Source organism: Hipposideros armiger, unplaced genomic scaffold (genome assembly GCF_001890085.2).
Source record: "Hipposideros armiger isolate ML-2016 unplaced genomic scaffold, ASM189008v1 scaffold_377, whole genome shotgun sequence".
Taxonomy (NCBI): domain Eukaryota; kingdom Metazoa; phylum Chordata; class Mammalia; order Chiroptera; family Hipposideridae; genus Hipposideros; species Hipposideros armiger.
The window spans coordinates 958,506-977,171 of NW_017731727.1; the positions used below are offsets into that span (position 1 = coordinate 958,506).

General features: G+C 43.9%; 1 protein-coding gene across 2 annotated transcripts in view; it reads right to left on the reverse strand.

Annotated features, from left to right (window-relative positions):
• The window catches only part of COL4A6 (collagen type IV alpha 6 chain), a 314,136-nt gene that overhangs the window by 59,963 nt on the left and 235,507 nt on the right, over positions 1-18,666 (reverse strand). For both annotated transcript variants that reach the window (XM_019662440.1, XM_019662438.1), the window contains exons 4-6: positions 7,288-7,422; positions 5,087-5,131; positions 313-429 (exon numbers count right to left, since the gene is read on the reverse strand). In XM_019662440.1, coding sequence (XP_019517985.1) covers positions 313-429; positions 5,087-5,131; positions 7,288-7,422 — 297 coding nt within the window. The remainder of the gene's footprint in view (positions 1-312; positions 430-5,086; positions 5,132-7,287; positions 7,423-18,666) is intronic.

Sequence of the window (18,666 nt, forward strand, 5' to 3'; positions counted from 1 at the left end):
GCATGATGTGGGAACATGTGAAATAGCCCAAGCATGTACTTTGCTCTGAAATTTACTATAGTCTTTTAACAATCTCTAAAAGTATCATTTAAAAAATAACCCTAGGTAGTGTAATGTGTGTACACCCTCCTGCAGCTGGTATTCTTCTTTCGGCTTTTAATGTGGTGCTGCCAGCATAGACTCTTCAATTAAACAAGGGGCTACAGTGGTTGCCCCAAAGACACTTGATGAGCTCTCCAGAGAGCAAAACAATGGTACACTTGGAGGGAAGCAAAGCCATTTGAAAGAATGTACAAAGATCTGGCAGCGTACAGGTGGTCCAAGAAGCCCAGGATAGCCATCAGGGCCTGGAAATCCAACAGCTCCTTGAGTTCCATTACAGCCATCCAGGCCAGGTGGGCCTCTGGGTCCTGGCTGTCCAGGGTGGCCCTGTTCAAAGAGAAAAGAAAGGATCAAGTCAGGCACAGGACTCTAAGCTACTCTGATATGCTCCACAGTGAGAGCATATCACTGTGCTCTCACAGTGTATATATATATATATTATATATATATATTATATATATATATTATATATATATTATATATATAATATAATATATAATATATATTATATATATTATATATATATTATATATATACATATATAAAAATATATGTATATATATATATATTTTAATGATTTGAGGAAAATATGCTGTGTGTTTAAAAATCAACTTTTTAAACTATTAGAGGAAACAAATTTTTATCAAATTCTTATTGAGAAAGTGCTCCATAGAATTCTGTTTCCATTTTCATTGATATTAGAGTTGTAAGAAATAGACAGTCTGTTAATGCAGAAGTGTGAATCTACACCGCTGGACTCATGGAATGCTAAGTCCAGAAGAGTGGTCAATAAAATTATCTTTGCAATAAACATACTGCAATCTGTGCCTCTCCAGACTCAGGTGATGGTTTTTAGTTGCAATGGGGAAACTGAGACAGTTTACTAGAGTCATCAATCATTTTATCACCAAAAGAGATGGCTATTTTTGTTTGCCCTGAAGATCTACACTCTACTTTCCCCAGATCTGTGACTTGGGAGGCAGACTTGTATGGACTGTACTGCCTAGGCTCCCTTTCCCTCTGTCTCCTAGCTGTATTTAGCCACTGGTAGACACAGGCAAGAGACCAAAGAGCAGGAGGGGAAAGAGCACAGATTAGTTATTTCCCTCACTCCCGCCCCGCCCCCCTGGGCTGTATCTCTGGCAATGGCCACATTTCTCTACAGTCTTAGCTCCTGTTGGGCAACTGTTATCCATGGGTCCAGGTCTTCCAGGTTTCAGTATTACCATTCCTCATTTTCCCTTTGGGTCTAAGGCTGGTAACAGCTTTGTGTTAGTTGCTTCACCATCCAGTGTTGTTCCCCTCAATCCTGCCCACATCCTTTAAATATACCCTTCACTCTACTCTTTAGTTAACCCCTTTAAGTATAGTCTCTATTTCTTCTTGGGATCCTGATCACCATTTTAAAATGTCCCAGCTAAGCTTGCTAGAGTTTATCTCTCAGTTGGGTAACAGAGATGAGTTAAGGAAAGACAACAAGCTGGCTCAGTACTAAGGATCTTCTTTACTTCTGGGGCCTTGGTTCTGTTTGACATCAAAACCTTTGCCTGGACTCTTACCCATTGGTACACACATTGTTTGCCTTGGGCCTTGATCTTTCTGTAGTTTTCTTGCCTGAACTCTTGATATCTCCTATCTACAGGATTCTAGGGGCACCTGTTCACGCTTTCCTACCTTAGCTGAATTCTCTGGAATTAACCTATAACCCCTGACTAAGATCTGTCATCCCTTTTCTGTCCAGCTGACACCACAGGATGATGAATAAAGCATGTTTTGAGCCAGTCAGACTTATGTTCCAGTCCCTGCTTTCCCACCCCCCAGCTGTAGCCTCAGTTTCCTCATCTGTAAAATGGAGATGAATAATACTACCTCATAAAGTTGTTGTTAACATTAAAGTGAAAATAAAAGTTTGTGGTTAAAATTAAATGAGACCAGTTTTACTACATAGCAGTTCAATAAATGGTGAGTCGTCTTCTCTCAAGCAAGTCAGCAAGAATAAACCCCTGGGCTAAGCTGTGTCTTCTCTCAGCTCTCAGTGCCATGGAATTTCCAGCACATTGTCTTTTCTGTTTATAGCTAATGATTTTACATATGTGTGTGCCAGCTCTCCAAGAGAAAGCTTTCTGAGGGAGGAAACCACGGTTCTATTAATATTTAACCACAAGTGACTGAACACATAGAAAAGAAGGGTCTGCTGTGCTTCAGTAAAGCAATATTCTTCAGAACCCATATTTTAAAGGAAAAGTTTCCATTGGAGAGTGGTATGGGTTCACTTTGAAGATATAAATCTGGTGTGTTCATTTATGTGTCTCAAGGAAGGAAAGTGTTTGATATCAACTCCACGGGGAAAGCTAAACATAAATTGTAAAGGACGACTTGAAAACTTCTGCTCTCAACTTATTTGAACTGAAAATATTTGATAAACATACATTTCTCGTGGATGCCAACAGCCCCAAATCACAGCTGTGATATCGTTAAAAGCCACAGCCCTATCACCCCTATCACCCACGCTGTTTTAATGTTGAATATCTTGATGAATGCTTGTTTGTTCACTCTCTCAACTGGTTGTTGTGCCCCTTAGTGCACAGACTTCAATGATCATGAAATGACTACTTGCTCATTCATGTTGAGGCGTTTTGGGACCAAAACCAGTGACACATATGTTAGCGATGAGCCAATATTAAGAGGGAAACCAGATCTGTGCAGTGATCCAGTGTATAAACATATGCTGGAGAAGCTGTTGGTTTCAGCCAAACTGCTTAATAAATGCCGCTGAAAGTTGAGCAACATAATTAGTCTGACTGTGCCAAGAGTGTCTGTGTTTTCCTCTGTCTGAGGGAGTTCTGCCAGTCTGAGAACTGTTGATATTATAGGCAGCAGAGGTTGAAGTCAGTCCCCCAAATATATTTAGAGTTCTTACTATATGCCAAACTCAGCCCTGGGGTCTCTGAGGCCTCTGAGAGGAGCAGCAGACACATTGTGCTTTCAAGAAGCCAGATAAGACTACCATACAAGACAATCAATAAATAACATGGGCCACATGCAGTAAGGAGCTAGACCATGTAGGACAGATATCAAGAACTCCTAGGAGATTGGAGATGGAAAGGGAGAGGTAAGAAGTAAACAGAAGGTGCTCAATAAATACATCATAATTAGCTGGAAGAGAGGAAGAACAAGGGAGAAAAAAATTCATGTGGTAAGTGAGGCTTGGAACCTGAAGTTAAAGTGATCAAAAATCTAAAGAAAACATACACAACCTTTGGTCAAGGGAAGGGCCAGGTAAAGGGCCAAGGGTGTGGGGATGTCTGGGAACAGCACATTTATTTGAAGGAATCTGGATGCCTGCAACTCATTCTCCCAAGCAATGAAGCTCCAAAGACAATTGATCAATTTCTGCAAGCCCTAGTGCTCCCTAAGTTATGATTTGGAAGCAGAAGTGTCCAGCTGGATGCTGGGGCAGGTTCTAGCTCAGAAATGGAATCAGCCTCTGCATTAGAGGATTCACTTCCTTCTAGCCCCCATTAAAAAGACACTACAGGAAGAAGGGCACAGTACTGCTCTTCAGTTGCAGGCAGTTGAGCTCTAAATCGCTGCCCCCACCCTCCAGTGAAGCCAGCTCCACAGGATGAATGGAAGAGGCAGCCTCCCATTTGCTAGTTTCCCTTACCCACTGGCTCCCAGAAGATATACATTCTGAGTGGAGACTCTGCATAAAGTGGCCAAAGGGACACAGCCAGGAGACAATATCAAGGGGCATCAAAAAAGATGGCCAATTCCATCTACTTATTTCCCCCTGGCTCATGTCTGGGCATTTTGAAGATTCTGCATTTGAATAAAATGCAGAAATCTGATGGCCGATTTGTTGATACATGTAACAAATACAAGGTAAGTGAGGCTTCTAGTCTCCAAATCCATAAATGTATACGAGCTCAGGAGAGAAAAAGGATCAGATGATTATATCTTTGAAGGCAGAGCCATATGCTTTTTCTGTACCCCCATAGAAGAGTGCTAGCACATAGCAGGTGCTCAAGAAATACCTACAGATTGGCGCAGAGATTTGAACCTCTTTCCCTGACACTAGATGATTATGTACTGTCACAGAAGAAGCTGTTAAGTCTAGGGTTTCCACATAAGATTTGGTTCTTCTCTTAAACAAAGTTGAACACCATTGCTATAGACAAACAGCCCAGGCTAAAGACTAAATATGTAGAGAAATGACAAAGGAAATTACTAAAAAAGTGATAGCAGCAAGTTCCAAATACTATATTTTACAAGTGGCAAAATGTTACCATAGAATGTCCAGTGGTGGGATAAGTAGGGACATAAGGTGACAATGGAGAATATAAGGGGTTGGGTTGTATGGAGTGGGAGAAGGAGATGTCTGTAAGCTCCAAACTCTCCACCTATCTCCAGCAAAGTCAGTTTCTCAGGATGAATGGAAGACACTGCCTCCAAGTGATCTTTGGAGTCGTCATTTTGTAAAAACTGAAGGAAAAATTCACTCTGAAAAGAGATGAGGCTGAAGAGAACAAATTAACTGGAACAAAATGTGTCAAGATATCATTAAGTATTTTTCTATCTAATTTCATGTACTTTCTTAATTTTCTTATAATGAGTATGTATGTGCTCTAATGTGGCACTGTCTCCACACTTGTGGAGACACTTCACATCTTCACTTGCACTTCACACTGCCACATTTCAATCCCTCAAGCCGCAAGACACAACTCATTTTGGCTAAGATATTGATGATTTCTTATGCTTGCACATGTCCTTGCACCCCCCAACCATCTGATTTAGCGCTCCCTGCAACTGAATCCCAGGAAAACTGTGTGATCAATGTCCTTCAGTCATTATCAGGTACAGCTCAGCACTTGACCCTGAACATGCTTGCATGAGACAGTACATGTTGCAAAGGCCAAAATGCTTGAGCTATGAGGCAGAACTTAGAGATTATATTTTTAAATGCCTCTGTGGGCACACTCACCAGAATCCCATCAATGCCAAGAAAGCCAGGAACTCCCATGGGACCCTAAAAAAAGGAATAGGGAGAGGAATGTAAGGGACAATCCAATTGATCTCCATTTGATTCAGTGGGTTTGTTCATGTGATTCATGACCCAAGTTGTTAAGAAGTGTTTTGTACCTGTCCTTCCACAGTGTACCACCTTGCTGCCGACTCCAGTTCTAAGTGCTCACTTGCCTCTATTTAAGGTCTCAGACATATGTGTGTTCTGAAACCAGTTCTTGTCTTAGGCAATGTGGTGTAAGATCTAAAATTCAGGCTCAATAATACATGCTGTCTCGACATCTGGGAAACCCAGAAGAGCCTCAAATGGCCTAACCACAAGTCCCCTTCTCCACTGTGCTCCTGTAGATAAGGTCTCCTAGGCAAGAAACCCTCCTAATCAAACAGGCCAAATGCAGTTCCTGCTTATCCCTGAGTAGTGGGTTTTAGTTCCCTGCTGGCCTTCTGAATTTTTCAAACAAGCCAATCATATCCTCCCTCAGGGAGCAAGAGACACCTCATCTTCCTGACACTACAAAATCTGCTTCCCACAGCCCCTTCTGATTTATTCTATTCCCAAGTGCAGCCCCCGTGTGGCCCTGCATAGTGTGTGGTGTCCTCCTCCCCTGTGCTGTGAGTACATGTGACTAATAAACGTGTTGTCAACTTCTTCTGTTCAGTGTCAGGTGTCTTATCTTTGGCCATCCCCAGAACCCCAGGGTGGGAATCCCTCCCTCACCAGTGGGATGAATAGGAGGTGATGAAAATCAGCAGGAAACATAAACTGAGCAGCTAAACACAGTCAGTCAGCCACCATGACATGATCAATTTCCTTTCCTGCATCTTTTCCCCTATATTTGTGGCCCAGATTGCTTCTAAGCATTCTGAGCCCTTGATACCCATCACCTTGTTCGAATTCCTGACCTCTCCTGCCTAGCTGATTGGACTTCTGACCCATGCCCAGCTCAAACCCACATAACTTCCCATCACAGTGAGCCCACTTGTCTAACTAGTAGCAGATACATGTACTTTATGGCTTGCTTGCCATGGGAGTCTCCCCAGAAATGGGCTAATCCATTAGTAGCACACCACCCAGCCTGTCTCTTTTTTTCTTAAAGATTTTATTGGGGAATTGGGAGAGGGAACAGTGTTGGGGAATCGGAGAAGGGGAAGAGACAAGTTGCTGTCCTTTTTTGTTCTTCAATCTAGTTGCAGAGGGCGTTCTTCCACTGGCCCGTGTTGGTATTATCATTGTGCTCTTCCCGGCTAAGGCAGATCGGTCACCGACCACTGGATGGCCGATCACAGTGGCTGTTGGCAGCTCACACCGGCTGCCAGCCACTCATGCCGGCTGCCAGCCACTCATGGTAGCTCATGGCAGCCCACTGCCACAGGGGCTGCAGCTTACGCCATCGCTGGCGACTAATGGCAGCCCAGCTCCAGGTTGAGCTGTTGTTCAGCATCTTAGCTGTAGAGGGCGCAGCATCATTGGCCCTCATGTGGGATCCGAACCGGGGCCCTGCTTCTCAGAGCTGGTTTCCCAAGTCAACTCTTAACCAACGCGCCACTCGGCCGGCCCAGCCTGTCTCTCTCTCTTTTTTTTTTAAAGATTTTTATTGGGGAATTGGGGGGATGGGAACAGTGCTGGGGAATTGGGGGAAGGGGAACAGACAAGTTGCTGTGCTTTTGTTCTTCAGTCTAGTTGTAGAGGACGTTGCTTCACTGACCCAAGTTGGCACCATCATTGCGCTCTTCCTGGGCGAGGCAGATCAGTCGCCAGCTTCTGGACGGCCGCTCACAGCGGCTGCTAGCCGCTCACGCTGGCTGCTGGCTACACACGGTAGCCCATGGCAACCCACTGCAGCAGAGGCTGCAGCCTACGCCGTTGCTGGTGACTCCTGACAGCCCAGCTCCAGGTTGAGCTGTTGTTCAGCATCTTAGCTGTGGAGGGCAGTGTCACTGGCCCTCATATGTGGCATCCGAACTGGGGCCCTCTGGCGTCCCAAGCCAGCTCTTAACCAACGCACTACTCGACCGGCCCCTGTCTCTTTTTAAAACATGTATTCTAGCACCATAGTATTCAGGATTAGTATTATTTCCATACAGAAATAAGATTTAGAACCTTCACCTTCATACTTGTGACCTATGAGTCAAAGCAAAACCGAGCTTTGGTGTTCTTACCTTATCTCCTTTTGGTCCGTATGGTCCCAGAGGACCTGGGGAGCCCCTTTCTCCTTTCAACCCAGATAAACCACTAGGGCCAGCAAATCCTTGAGGACCTGGTGGACCTTGAATTCCAATTGGTCCTGGTGTTCCCTAAGGTGGACAGAGGAGTGCAATTAGTTAACAGAGGACTTAATATCAACATTTCCAATTTTCCCATGCATAAACCACACTGTCATCACTTCACTAAATAATTTTGGCTTAGAGATCTGTGAACCATGCCAAAGCTCCAGACAAGATCAGAAAAGGCTATTTTAGGGACTACTAAACTTATTTGGATAGAACATATTTTATAAGCACATTTAATGAGATTCAAGTGTACCAAGATCCTTCAACTTTGTACTTCTTAGGAGATTAGTTATTCAAGCTGGATAATATTGTCCTCTTCCTAGTTAATTCCAGTCCATCCATCAGATTGTCAAAATAGTGAAAGAACAGAACGCTGGAGAGCATCATGACATTTTATAACTCACGTCCAAATGGGCAACCACATGCTTGCATTCAAGTCCAGAAATGGCTGTGCCTAAAGAACACTGCCTTCGAGGTCCAGAGAGGGGAGAATCTAGAAATCCATGGGTTGAGCGACCTGTCAGACCCTACCTTTGTTGGCAGATCTTAGGACCCCATCACTGGAAACAGATGCTCACAGGGAACACACACACACACACACACACACACACACACACTGTTTATTTGCTCCCTCTCCCTCTTTCTCTTTCCCTTTACCCCTGCCAACACCTGTACAGGTGTTGAAGGTGTAAAATCCAAGGAGCCTGAGAATATACATTATGTATCAATTATGATGGCAAGAGAGAGTAGCCTGAGGATTTTGAACGCCCTGGTTATAAAGCTTCTGTAACAATTAAGCCTGAGAGATCAGATTGACATTTTAAAGCTGACTGAGACAGAGAATTAACCCCAGTGGGTGCAACACAGGTGGGATAGTCTATCATTTAGAACAAATGTCAGCAGGGACTGAATTTTCTTGGCAGAAAAATGAAAATCATTAGTAATATTCGTTACCTCTCAGAGAATGCTACACTATATCAAGTAGAAAGCCATTTTCATAAACACTTCCCATCTCTACCTCTCAGCCCCTCTACTGTCTGTCTGCAATTTCCTACAGATCTGTGAAAAACTCTGAGAAAAGCCCATTAAACATGACCTTTGATATCAACCTTCAAGTTTTGCTTTTTAAAAGGCGGAAAACAGGACAGATGCTTTATGCAATGGCTAGAGTCACGTACTGGAGATGCAAATGGCCACCAGCTGTATAGGGTCATTGGAGTACAGTTCCCAGTATCAATCAGGACCATGAAGACCTAGGACTCTGGCAGAAAAGTAAAAGATGCTCTTCCCAAGGAGATGCAATTCTCTGAGAGGTACCACCCACCACTCAACCTTCCTGAACACCCAATATGCACGCAGCCTACAAAGGGTACTAGGCTGCAGACTGTTTAATGAACTTGTTTCTGGGAATGATGGGGTAGAAGCTGCGTTTTCACTTTTTATGCTCTTACCTCCTGTTGTTGGAATTTTGTTTACAATGATTCTGTTGTTTATTACTCTTGTAAATTTTTATATCTACATGCATGTGAAAGTAAAAAGAAATAAGAGCAATACTTTAAAAATGTTGGGGTACTGTTGAGAATGAACAAAGAAATCTGAAATGTGGGCCTAACTTTCAAGACTAATGTACACAAAACCATAGCAAACAGTAAAAGTCCGGAAAAGAGCACAAGTGGTGCCGGGACACAAAGGAAGAGTTGGCCCTGGAGAGCTTGTGGAATGCTTACATTCTATCCATGGGCCACACTGGAAAGGCTGAGTGGGCCCCAAATGAAGTGGGCCTGGAAAGCAAGGCAGGAAAGTTGAAGATGTGATATGGTAAGAAATGGGGAACTCTAAGAGGTTTGGGGACAGGGGAGAGATGGGAGGAAGACAGTATTTCAGGGCTGAAGCTCATCGACCAGCATTCAGGAGAACATGTGTGTGTCAGCATGAGGCCTGGGCAGCCTGCCTGAGGCTGGAACAAGGGAGACAGATAAGAACCAGCTGTTGGTGGAGGAGGGGACTCCTTGGTGGGAGGATAGGGGGCAGGACTGGCTTGCCCAGGCCACGTTGCTACTAGCAGAGAGGATGCAGTCAGGGCACTGAATGCTTGACCCAAAGCTGAGCCCTGCTCAAAGCTTCCCTGCAACAAGAGAGGTGAGGTGGAGAGCGTGATAAACCATTGAAGAATTACTGAGAGAGCAGATTGTGGTGTGGCCCAATTCCCATCTTGCTCACATCACTAGAGCCTGAGCATAGCCTGGCATGGACACATGGGTTGGCACACTCCATCCAGCTCTGTTCTGTTGCCTTTGTGAGCGCATGCTCAGTGAGAATAAGCAAGGAGACTTAGGAGTGAGGCAATTCTAGGGCTGGACTTAATAAGAAATCTGATTCTATCCAGAACAGGCAGGGTTCCATGGCCTGCTCCCTTTCTCTTGGCTGGGTGGGCATGCTGAATCTACTGCAGTCACACGGCTGACTCCTCTGTTCCAGCCAGAGAGCTCAAAGCGAGTCTCTTAAAAACTCATGGATTCATTGAATTCTAATTCTCTTTCCAAAACGCCATTTAAAATGACACCTCCTGAAAGAAGGAACGTGTACTTCTGAGCCCCAGCTAGAAACCTCTCAGACTGGCCTAAGGGCCAGAAGCCAGGCCTGTGAGACGTCTCGAGGCCTTTGAGGCATGCTCAGAACTGCCTACTCGAGTGGTGTCAGGCCCTTCTGGAGCCTGCAGACACAGGATATGAGACAAGGAGCCTTCCCACCCCTGAGGTCCTTTTCTACAGTGGTACAGAGCACTGTGAACTAATGAAGATAGCAAAAACAAGCAAACAAACAAACAAAAACAGAGACATTTCTTTTGTGGGTTGTTTTGTTTTGTCAGCCATCTCTAGATATGCATGCTCTGTGCTTATAGCTGTATGATCGGTTTTCTTCTCCAATGCACAGGGTTTCTGTCGCAGTGCTCAGTATACAGCTGAAGATTAATACTTAATGAGCGATGAACTGCATTTTTTGGGTTTTCCTCCAAAAAAGCTATCAGAGGCACTTTTCATCATGGCCAGCAGAGGTCAGTGTGAGAACATAGCCGCTACAGAGAAGCAGGTGGGTGGATGGGCCTCTCCTACTACACAGAAAAAGAAATCAGACAAGTGTCAGAGAAGTCATAGAAGGTTCGAGCAAGAAGGGCCCTTAGAGACCATTCCATTTTATACATGGGGGAAAAAAAGAAGCCAAGAGAAGGGGAAGGACTTGTTTAGGTCACATAGCTACTGAGGATTGCGTGGGGCTCAAACCAGACTGCCTGCTGCCAGTATGTGGCTCTTTTCCTGTTTGCCAGTGGCAGATGTCCTAGGGGGTCCTTGAGCCTGCCCCCTCACCTCAGGCCTGCCCCTGGGACTATCCCCATCAGTAGGCTGCAGCAGCCAGATGCTCACACATCATTTCTCTCTTCCTAACTCTGATGATTTCACAGAACCAATCTGAAACACCATCACTGTTTGGACTGCTATCAGAATTTCAATAGGCTTGGACCAGTGCCCTACCCTGATACATGTCATTTATTTTGGCAAATAGACCCAAACAGGGCAGAAGGGACTCCTCCAGGTCTTCCCAACAAGCTCTCCTGCCTCCATCTGCTTGGGATTTTAAATATGCACATCAGAGTTTAATTCTCAGGAGAATGAGCTGGAATTTGTGCCTAAGGCCGGGAACTGCAGGTTCACAACTACAGCCCAGGCTGGCTGTCTTCTGTTGACCACAGTGGGTGGGGGTCAGTATTCAGTTTAAAGTATCATATCAATCCATACCCACAGCCCCCAATAACTGGGGTAACAGACCCAGAAATGAATCTGCATATAAATTAGTACACATGCAGAAATGGCATCTAAGAATCTGAAAAGCACATGCTTCAAACTAGGCAGGACTGTGAATCTGAGAGGAGGTTGACTTCATTATGAGGCCCTTTCCTGCCTTTTATCCCTCCCTCAAGGTTCCAGTGTCCTTCTCCTATAAAATTAAAATGTGTTCCTAAGGAAGAATTTGAAACTCATTCCCACTGAGGCATAAACGACTGACAACAACTTAGAGCTTTTCTTCTCCCCAGAGGGATTTGTATTTTAATGGAGAGCAAAACGTTAAGCTAGGGGATGCAAATGATATTTATGAAGCATGAAAGGGACAAGCAGTGTGCACAGGCTTTCCTAAGGATCCAACTATATTGCAGGAGGTGATGCAGTGCTATTAGGTGGTCATGTGGTGCAGGCTCTAGAGTCAGACAGACCTGGAGTCAAATCTCCTTTCTGCCCTTTAATAGCTATGTGACCTTGGGCAAGTGATTTAACCACTCTGAGTCTCTAGAGCTCCGAGCAATAATAGCTTTGGTGTAGGGTTATTGCGAGCATTTAAGTGAGTTAATGAATGTAAAACACCTGGCCGATAGCATGAAAGTATCAGTTCCCTTTCCTCTTTAGGTATTATTTATGATAAATAAAGAAGTTATGATTGGGTATTTAATGCTCCTTCTCTTAAGTGGGAGATACACGGACACTATTGAGAAACCCTCTTGGGGGCAGAGATGTGTGCCTAGGCACCAGAGTTATCTGTGAGAGCACTTCCCCCTTATTAGCACTGGTGTTCTGGCTCTCTTGGACACTTGGCTCTTCAGTGTCTGCTCATTCTCCTAAAGGGACCTCATCTACATGCTAATGACTCCCAAATCTGAACCTCCAGCCCAGATTTCTCTTCTCAGCATGCCAGAACTTATAGCCAATGGCTTACTAGACCTCTCCACCTGGCTATTCCAACTCCAACTCAACATGACCAAAGCTGATCTCATCGTCTTCTCCCGATCCCCATTCCCCAAAAGAGTTAATGGAACTAACTCAGTAAATGGCAGTCCATCCATAAAGTTGATCAAGGGTCCTCCATGACCTCTATCTTCCCCTCATCTTCCACATCCAATTTACCAGTAAGAACTATCAATTCCACCTCTAAAATATAACTCAAACCTGTCCATTTCTTTTTATCCCTATGGTCTTAGATCATGGTCTTCCTCATCTGTTCTCTAGAGTGGTGCCTCAGCCCCCCAAGTGGACTACCATCCTCCAGTTTTGCTGTACTCTCTCTTAGCATCTTGATCCAGGGCCTTTGTCTATGCCTCTGATCTCCTGCATAGCTCCTACTTATCATTCAGGCTCCAATCAAAATACCAGTTCCTCCAGGGAGCCTTCCATAATTACCTATACTCTACAGTATGGGTTATGCTGCCTGTTTGTATCCATACCCCCCAATAGACTGAGTTCCTTGAGGACAAGTCCTGTGTCTTACTCCCCACTGAACCACCAGTGCTACATATAATGCCTAGTATACAGTGGGTGCTCAGTAAGTGTTTGCTGAATGGAAAAATTAATATATACACCAGGGATGCCAAAAAAATGTATACAAGTGGACACTTTGGTCAACGTTGCTCGAGCAGTAGTTCGCCATAATCAGAAGTGCCTGGATGCTGATGGTAACCACTTTGAGCACCTCTTGTAATTGCAGAAGTCAAACATGACTTGTATTCATTTTTTGTTATCGATATATATTGAGTATTACAACTTTAATACAGTTTTCCTGTCTGAAAATGTATATATGTTTTTTGACACCCTCTGTATACACTGAGAAGTCAGTGGCCCAGGTATAGCAATATCTTCTTTGAAAGTCTAGATAGCTGCATGTGAATGTAGTCAAGAACATTTTGATCACAGAATCATGGAAAAGAGAGCTGCAGAATACATACAATCATCCAGTTCAGGAGGGAGAAGCTGAAGCCCAGAAAGGGAAAGGGGTTTACCCGAGTCCATACAGTATCAACTCTAAACAAATCACAAGAGTAAGGGAGTGGATGGGGCAGCAAGGCCAGAGACAGGAAACCCAGTGAGGAGACTGTGATCTCTGGGAGAGAAATAATGATGACCTGGACTTGGTGCATGGCAGTGGAGACAGGGAGGAGATAGATTTGAGAGATATCTCACGAGCTGAAAATGACAAGACTTGGTGCTCTATTGGAATTGATGGGTAAAAGAGAGGGAGGTATAAAGGATGACTCCCGGGTTTCTTGATTGGGCAAATGAGTGGATCTCTTGACTGACATGAGGAAGCCTAGGGGAAGAAGAGTCTTGGATGGAAGCTGAGGGGTTCACATTTGGAGAGATGGGGGTTAAGATGGCTGAGGACCATTCAAAGAGATATTCAGCACCTGTTTCTCCCACTAGATTGGAAGTGCTGAGATGGCAGGGAGCTCAGTTGACTTTGTTCACCACAGTATCTCTGGAAATACAGTGTCTGGTATGCGGTAGAGAGTCAAAACCTAACTGTAGGGGGAAAGCATAACTGGAATGAGTGAAAATACAAAATTAAATGTACACTTGGGCATCTTTGAGAAGGATACTTTCAAGTCTCATTAGGTAAGGGGCCAAATGATATTTAAAAGCTTTTTTTGCTATCCTGACCCACAACCTGTGGTCTTTGGGGAAAGGAGAACAGATATCCTTAACCTCCAGCCTAGGAACTAGGTGGCTCAAATTCTACAATTGGTCCTTACTTTCCAACTGGAATTCCCATTTTAGCTATGGGGCCAAGGTGGAGAGCATGCAAGAGCTTAATAGACTTTGGGTTAAGTAGCAGGGGGTCTCTCTCCTAGGCATGAAATATGTGGCAAGAAAGAAACTAATGATGATACCCCCAAGGGCAGAATACTTAAGAAACTTCAAAACACTTTTCCTTTCCCACTTCTTTTAGCAGCACAATACACCTGCGGGCAACAGGCTGCAAAGTAGTCAGTCGGGCTTGATAATGTCACACAGCTGGTTAGTGGCAGAATTGGTATCAGGCCCTCCCACTCAACTCTGTGCTCCTTCTGTTGGAACAAACGGAGCAGCCATTCATAGAGCCCTACAATCCACGTTCCTAGTAATAGCACTAGTGGGCCATAATTTCCTGCAGAAATAAATGAGAGAAAGAACACCAGTTGGTGAGGAATATGGCAGATAAAGACTCATATCATACAGATAGATGTACAGGCCCATTTCATGGCCCACGAAGCTTAATAACGTTGCCAGTAAGGGCAATGACCCTTCCCATCTAACAACAACGACAATAAAAAGTGATTGGTGTCTAGCAAAGAGTGAATCGCCTAAATTTTCAGTGTCTGCCACAGCTAAGAAGCAGTATCAAAAGCTTGCCCTCAACACCCAAATGAAAACACATTTATTTTCTGGTTCTTAAGCTATAATCAGTGTTTGAAGCAGCCAGCCCAAGCATGAAGACATGCATCTACATGTTTTGTTTGCAAAGACACACACACACACACCCATTCCATTGGCTACTGTCAGCATGTTGAAATTTTCGGAAAGACACCTCCCAGAGTGATAAAGTTAACTCTTGCTAGGCAGCACTCTGCATCCCTCCCTTCTACCTGTTTATTCACATTTCTCTTCTAAAATATTATAATGACCCTTTTACCAGCACTTACTAAGTGCCATTTCTTTTAATCCATCTCCTTTAATCCTCTAACAGTCCCAACAGGTGGGTATTAGTCTCATTTTGTAGATGAGGAAACAAATACAGAGAGGGTAAGGAACTTGCCTGAGGGCACACAGTAAGCAATTGCGAAGCTAATTTGGGTGATACCAAAGCCTCTGTCTCTACCAAGCTGCATTGCCTCTCTGTGTTGAATAATGCTCTGAATGTAGAAACACAAGCCCACTTGACAAGGGCAGTAAGAGTTACTCTGGGCAGATAATATTGTTATTTTCATTGATAACAGAATGATTTATCTCAATTTGCCCAATCTTTTAACCAGAACAGGTACTATTAATAGAAATTCACTTAATGGAATTGATAAATCAGTAAATTAAGTCATAAAAAAAACCCTTCAAGGAACGGCACTCCCTAGAAATTAAAAAGATGACAGATTTCTTCTTATTCCACAATCGAAGTGACCTCCTTTATTGGTGTGGGTAATGGACAGTTCACCAGGCTCTTATAGACAAATTCTGATGTACGAAGAGTCCCTAATGCTAGTATATTAAGTTAGGGGCAGAAAACGGAATACAGGTCCAGTATACTAATTTGCTGAGCAGAAATTGGAGAATTTTGTCTTCAAACATGTTATAATTTTCCATGTCCCTGGGGAATCCCAATAGTTGTTAAAATAGGATGAAGCAGAGTTGTTGTCTGCTGGAAAGAGGCAAAGAAGTTGATGAAGAATTTTCAGGTCTTCCTTTTTTCTATAACGTGTTCATAAAACCATGTCAGAAACCAGAGCAAACTTTCCTTTTGGGATAATGCTATAATTGGGAAGTGCAAGAACCAAAAATCGAATGAAACTGCAAATACGAACAATAGTTGGCCATAAAAATAAAAGCGAACAGGGGCCGGCCGAGGGGCTCAGGTTGTTAAGAGCTTGCTCAGGAGTGCCAGCTCTGAGCAACGGGGTCACCGGTTCAATTCCCACGTGGGCCAGTGAGCTGTGCCTGAGCTGAGCTGCCAACAGGTGGCGGGATGGCTCAGCTGGTGAGAGCTCGTGCTCCTGACAACAAGGTTGCCTATTCAAGATGGTGGGCTACGCCCACCCGCAACTCAGATTGTAACACAGCAACTTGAGCTGAGTGGCACAACTGGACTTGGAGCTGAGCTTGCTGCGCCCTCCACAGCTAAGATTGAAGAACAACTTGGCTGTTCTCCTTCACCAATTCCCCAAAACTGTTCCCCTCCCCCAATTCCTCAATTAAAAATAAATAAATAAATAAAAGAGAACAACCAAACACCTCTGTAACCATTGGTAATGGTTGAATGAGGCCCCATGATCCTTCAAATGGGCATGCAGTTATACAGAGAGTGCCAGTGTACTACAAAGTGAGTTTTCAGACTAAGAAAATAAATACAGTTCTACTTGGGTTGAATTTAACCTAAAACTAATACACTGGTTGAAAAAACTTGAAATATTTAATTTGCCATAATTTTGTTTTCCTTCTTAGAACTTAGAAGGGCAACTTGTATATGATTTGTTGGGACAGGCCTCTTAAGAAAGCCTTCTAGTAAACTTGGATTGATGTTCCCATCATCCTTTGTGCTGCCCAGTGGCACCCTTATTAACAAATTAAGTAGATGCACAAAGGACAAAGAACTCAAGTCAATCTACTTGGTCCCTTCATAACTCATCAATTTAGTAAACATTTATTGAATACCTACTATGTGCCAGCCATGATACTACATGTTGGGAACACAGAGATGAATGTAACATGTGCCTTGATTTTAAGGATCTCTCAGTCTGAGTTAGAAAGATGGGTTATGTACACATATGAGTATATCACAAGGCAGAGGAAGACAGGAGGGATATGATTCTGAACCCAAGGACTGTCGATAGGTTTGTCTGGAAACAGAAGGGGGCCTTTTATTCCTCCAAACTAAGGTGTGGAGGAGGATGAATAATGAAAAAGACACAGGACAAGTTTTGGTAAGTAAGAGGGAAGTGGAGAAAATCCATTTCAAGTTGACCTCAATTTTCCCAATAAATGTAGGGAGTGAGGTCACAGATAGAAAGTGAAGATAGTTGAGGTTAAGGATGACTGGAAGAGGATGGGAGGATATGCTGTAGAGAATATGGCAGGAAGTCAATTGTTAGAAAAGCATGAAGGGCTGCCAAGTCTCCCTAAGAGCTCTGCTGAAACTAGAGAACATGGCTTTGTGGGGGAAGCTTTATCGAACAATGCTTGGCAGCCCAGAAACAGGAGCAGGCAAAGCAGGTGGTGGGGTTTTCCAGAGTTGGGCACTGGCACATACATCAGAAGTACGAGGGATGAGGATGGGTGTGAAGGAGAGGGATAGGTCCAATAGGAGGATATGAGAGCATTGTTGACATAGCTGATCTCAGGGTCCAGGCTGGAGAGTGAGCTGGAGGAGAGCTAACATTCTTGATAAACAAATGATTTACTAGAAAATTTGGCCTTGCTCAAAGTGAGAAGTCAGAACGAGTTATATATATGAAGTATACACAGCATTTATAATATTTGAGTCAATTCTATCAAAACAAATCTGGAGCCAGAGAGAGCAATGTGGGAATCCACACATGGAGAAAATCCACCAGACTATTAGCAATATCAAGCCACATCTCTCACATATTAAAGACCTTGTAGCTGGGCCTAGTATCCAACTCAAAGGGAGGTGTCTAAGGCTGATGCAGAGCTAATGGTGCCAACTCCCAGGGCAGAGTCAATGGCACGTGTAAGGAGGGAAGCAGGTAGTTCACATGTTCACAGCTCACTGAAAACTCGTGTTTTGTCAGTACTTGGTCCTCTGTACCTTCCCCACTTCCACAGTGTCATTTACGTTTGTTTTATATCTTACTTAGCCCAACTCTTCCCTTAGAGACAGTAGCAGTGAAAGCACTTTAAGCAACTTAAAACAATTATCTGGCTCCCAAAAAAGCAGAGCTAGGGATAAACCAGGAAACTATTCCGAGAGGAATCCAGGTGGAGGTTGGGGAGGGAGGACATGCAGCTGGAAAAGGAAGCAAAATGAGCCAAACCCTAGGACCTGGGGGAGAAAAAGAGATGAAATGGGAGCAGGCCAGTCCAGGGGCCTGGTTTGGGAGGTTAACTGGGCGGGAAGCCCCAAGCCCCCCTTCTCTCTCCAGCTATCACTATTTTTTTTTAATTCTCTGGTTTTATGAGGGATTTCAACGCTTCTAGACCTGGTGCTGGCACTCTTTCAGAAAAAGTCAACAGAGAACTCTGTGGAGCTAAAGTCCCCAATGAAGCCTGTCATAGCCAAGAGCAGCACCAATTGTCCCCTAAAGCCAAGTGGTAAACAAACCTTCAAGTACTTTCCCCTTCAAGGCTTTGAGTGCTTCAGGTCCTTTGGCCTGAGAACCTAGCATCTAATTGCTTCTCTTGACTTCCTTACTGACAAAGAGAGGTTTCTTTGTTAGTCCAGTTTCAACCAGTCTCCTGAACTCAAGACAAGAAAAAAAAAAGTGAGGGGGGTGTAATAGGGGGGAGGGGAGGAAAGCTCTAGTAAGTCCATCTGGGAGAGGGAAAATCTCCCAAAGGCAAAGTGAAGAAGCATGATGAAAGAAAAGATATAAATTGAGGTACAACAAGGCTAGCTTTCTTTTTTTCTGGGGGGGGGGAGATTAACTTTTTAAAAAACATTGTTTTGGGGAACAGCCATGTCATCGGTTACACATTGCTTTCATGCTACAATGACATAGTTGACTTTTCTAGGGAGGGTGCATCT